This window comes from Limulus polyphemus, unplaced genomic scaffold, assembly GCF_000517525.1.
Source record: "Limulus polyphemus unplaced genomic scaffold, Limulus_polyphemus-2.1.2 Scaffold1015, whole genome shotgun sequence".
Taxonomy (NCBI): Eukaryota; Metazoa; Arthropoda; class Merostomata; order Xiphosura; family Limulidae; genus Limulus; species Limulus polyphemus.
Window position 1 is genome coordinate 163213 of NW_013666625.1, and position 3716 is coordinate 166928.

The 3716-nt window shown below is 30.4% G+C and overlaps 1 protein-coding gene across 1 annotated transcript in view; it reads right to left on the bottom strand.

The window, feature by feature from the left end:
* Positions 1–877: 877 nt before the first annotated feature.
* LOC106461707 (protein phosphatase 1 regulatory subunit 37-like) overlaps positions 878–3716 on the bottom strand; it is an 89038-nt gene continuing 86199 nt past the window's right edge. Inside the window, exons 11-12 of the mRNA XM_022388735.1 lie at positions 2147–3407; positions 878–1852 (exon numbers count right to left, since the gene is read on the bottom strand). Coding sequence (XP_022244443.1) covers positions 1821–1852; positions 2147–3407 — 1293 coding nt within the window. The 3' untranslated portion in view covers positions 878–1820. The remainder of the gene's footprint in view (positions 1853–2146; positions 3408–3716) is intronic.

Sequence of the window (3716 nt, forward strand, 5' to 3'; positions counted from 1 at the left end):
TATTATGAACTCATGCTGATTAAGAAAACTAATAACAAGCAATTGAAATATTGTCTGATGTTTCCTTCATCTTTACAGAAAAATCTTAAAATTTAAAACAGTCTACAAACTCACATCATTACAGTTAACTAACAGGCATAATTAATAATAACAACTGACTGAAACATGATACTGTTTTTGTGTGAAGAGTAAAGAACTGTGAGCAACAGAAGACTTACAGAAAATCTCCATCCACATGATAAGCAACTGAAAAACTGTGGTTACTTTGAACCATCAAACAGAAAGTTAAAAGTAAAGGACCATAATGAATTGACAAAGGTAGCAGAAAATGAAAAATAGAAATCTTGTAAATGGTAGATAATAAAATAAAATTCTAAAGGTTTCAAAATTAGCTTAAATTTACAGACTGTTGGCTAGGAATATTACAGGTACATGTATATATATATATATATATATGAATCATTACTATATCACAGATAATTATTTTTTTATTCTCAAATAAAATAAGAATATATTTGTCATAATATCAAACAATTTTCCATATAAATCCAGTGATTTTAAATTTATCATTAATTTGTCTTAGTCTGCTATTGTTATTCATGTACAAAAAAGCATAAAATTAAAAATAATTAAACAAAAAAAGTTTTTCTTCTTCAAGAAACACCAGGTGGCCATTTAGCAAGAAAAATCAAGTGCATAATCATTTCAGACACTTAGAAATTTTTTTTGCAATTACATAACTCATACAGCCTTTTCATAAAGTATGTTTTATTTTAAATCCATTAAAATTTTATTTATATATATTTTTTTTACAAATGTACAGCACAAAACTATATCATCTCATTTGGTATTTAATCTAAAGCTTGCATCTACTATGATTTTTATTTTTAGACTAAGTATTAAAATAAAATATGAAGGTTCAACTATTTATTCTAAGTGATATTGTTCTCATATTTCACAATCGACAGTCATTGTAAAAAACGATTATTTATAATCTCTGCACTACCTAATATCCTAGGATACATACACAAAAACCTACTACCAGGTAGCTTTTCTACTTAAGCATTATATGCCCATAATTGTTTTTTCCTTTTATATAACAAATTCATTACTCAGTAATTTTAGCATGAGAGTCTGGAAATATGAATATGATGTAAAAGTTACTTGTACACCTAAAAAAGTGTTATATTTCAATCCAGATTTTAAAATATTTCTTTTTACAAACCTTTGTATTGAGCCTAAATTTTGTAAATCAAAAACAATACAAAAGTTTGAAAACATTACTATACTTTGTTTAAACTCTCTTTCAGTAAAAGAAAAATTAATTTTTATATTGGCAAATTTTTACGAAAGGAGAAATTACAACTCTTTGGTAAGTTCACACATACATACACACACACACACACACACACATATATATATATATATATCCATAAAGATGTTTGATATGACCCTCTCATCTAAACATTTTCATACAACCTATGTGGAAATTGTGCGAGAAAATTATTCTTCATCAGAAGAGTACTATACATTCTGTTTTTAGCTTTCAGCATATTACTAAATCAAATCACCAGTTTTTAAGCCTCACATTTAAACACACCATTTTCAAACACAACTTATATAACCATATAATCAAAACTTCCATTGTATAATATGTCAACAATTAATATCTTACAACAACATTAATACTGTACAATATCTTGAACAACTAATATTTGTAAGGAAAGGGTTTAATAGGTCACAACTGTGAACTCTTGAGGTACATTACATATATAACCAGCTTAAAGTCCTTGATCTTCTGACATAATTAATTAAGTCTTCTATTTCATTGTCAGTGGTGGATCTGGGAATGCTACAAGATTGAAAAGAAAGCTATCACCTCAGTAAAGTAAGATCAAAGACATTGTACAAGAGGGTACTTTATATTATCTTCTAAAATATAATTTAATCAAAATAATAATAAATATATAGAATAACAAAGGGTGCATAGGGTACATAAAAATACCATGTAATCTAATTTTACCTATTATCAGATTGTATATAGCACATACTTTAAATAATGTTATTCATATAAGAATTAAGAAATAACAATGTTTGTTTTAACTAAAATCATATAAAACAGACTCAAAATAATGAATACACTTACATATTCCCTCCAGGAGTCGTGTGGGAGACAGAGGAACTGAGCTACGTAGATCCAGACCTTCCAGATGTTTACAGACACTTAGGTTCAAGGCTATAGGCTTAGATGTGGATGGTGGAGTTAGAGAAACTACAGGAGTACTGACTCTGCGGTGTATCATCCGTAAGTATTGTTGGTTATTCGCTGAATCGGGAAAGTTCTGATTCTTTGTTTTTTTACCCAATACGTCTAGTTCTATAAAATTATTTCTCTCACTATTAAGGCCTTTCAGAACAGACGAACTACATTCTTGGAATATTTTCACAGTTCTTTCATTATTTGAGATGTCCACCTGATTTGGAAGCACAGCTAAAGCTTTCCCACTGGTAGACACTTTTGCACCATCTACCACCACTGCTTTGTAAAATGTTGTTGAAGGAAAAGTAGTTTGTATAGTATTGGTGGTCATTGATAACTGAGCATTTCCAGAAGCACTTTGTACTGAAGAAGAGTCGGGTAATTGTGATAAATGTGGACTGGAAACTTGACAAGACTGCATTGAACAACATTTTGAAACATCAGTTTCACTGATTTCTTTTTCTTTAAAACTTGAAATAAACACTCTTCCAGAGCTTTGGGAACAAGCTGATTGTTCAGAAGACTTTTGATCTAACCTGGTTTGACTTTGAGCAATATCTGGAGAGGCAACCTGTTTTGATGTATGATGATCTTCAGAATCTTCTACAAAGGATGATAGTAAAGATGGAGGAAGACTATCAACTGAGTGCAAGTCCTCCATGTTGGAGATGCCAGGATCTCTAATGGCTGTTTGCACTGCTAATGGAGAACCTACAACAGAAGCTGAAAAACCTGATTTAGTCAGTGGTGTCTTTTCCCCTTCTTTTTCAAGAAACACTTGACTGACTCGAAATCTACTTTTACCAGATACAGGAATGGGACAACTTTGCAAAAACCCTTCTCTCAACAAATCTGGCTCATTACTAGTAGTTTCCTTAGCACTATTAGCCTCTTTAGTCATTTCTTTAGCATTGTCACACTGCTGGATGAAGATCGTGGAAGAACACTGAGCATCACTATTATCATCAAAAACATTTGCTGGGCACAGACTCGAGGTCAGTTGAGAAGTCTTCATTAGCAGGCTGTCTGGTAAGTTAGGCTTAGGCTTGACAGCATTCCATGCTTCAAGCTCTTTCTGTTCTTTGTTTCTCTTACAATACTGAGATATGTCCTTTAAGAGTTTGTTGTGGTCATGAATATCATCATACTGCAAAGACATATATAAAAACATATTTTAGTTTCTTATGGATAACTTTTAATATAGGTTTATAAAACCTATATTTTACCAACAGCATGAAAACTACTTATTCTTTTTTTTTTTGGGGGGGGGTCTTCATTTTAATTATATATATGTAACTTATTAGGAATAAAAAGGTGAAAAACACTCTTAAATCTAATGAACACAGAAACAAGAACAACAATGTATTTGAACTGCATAACTTTATTAACTATTCTTTTAACTAATTCTTCAAATTTTAACTATCTTTAAATTAACCTCAACAATTGCCACAATGAT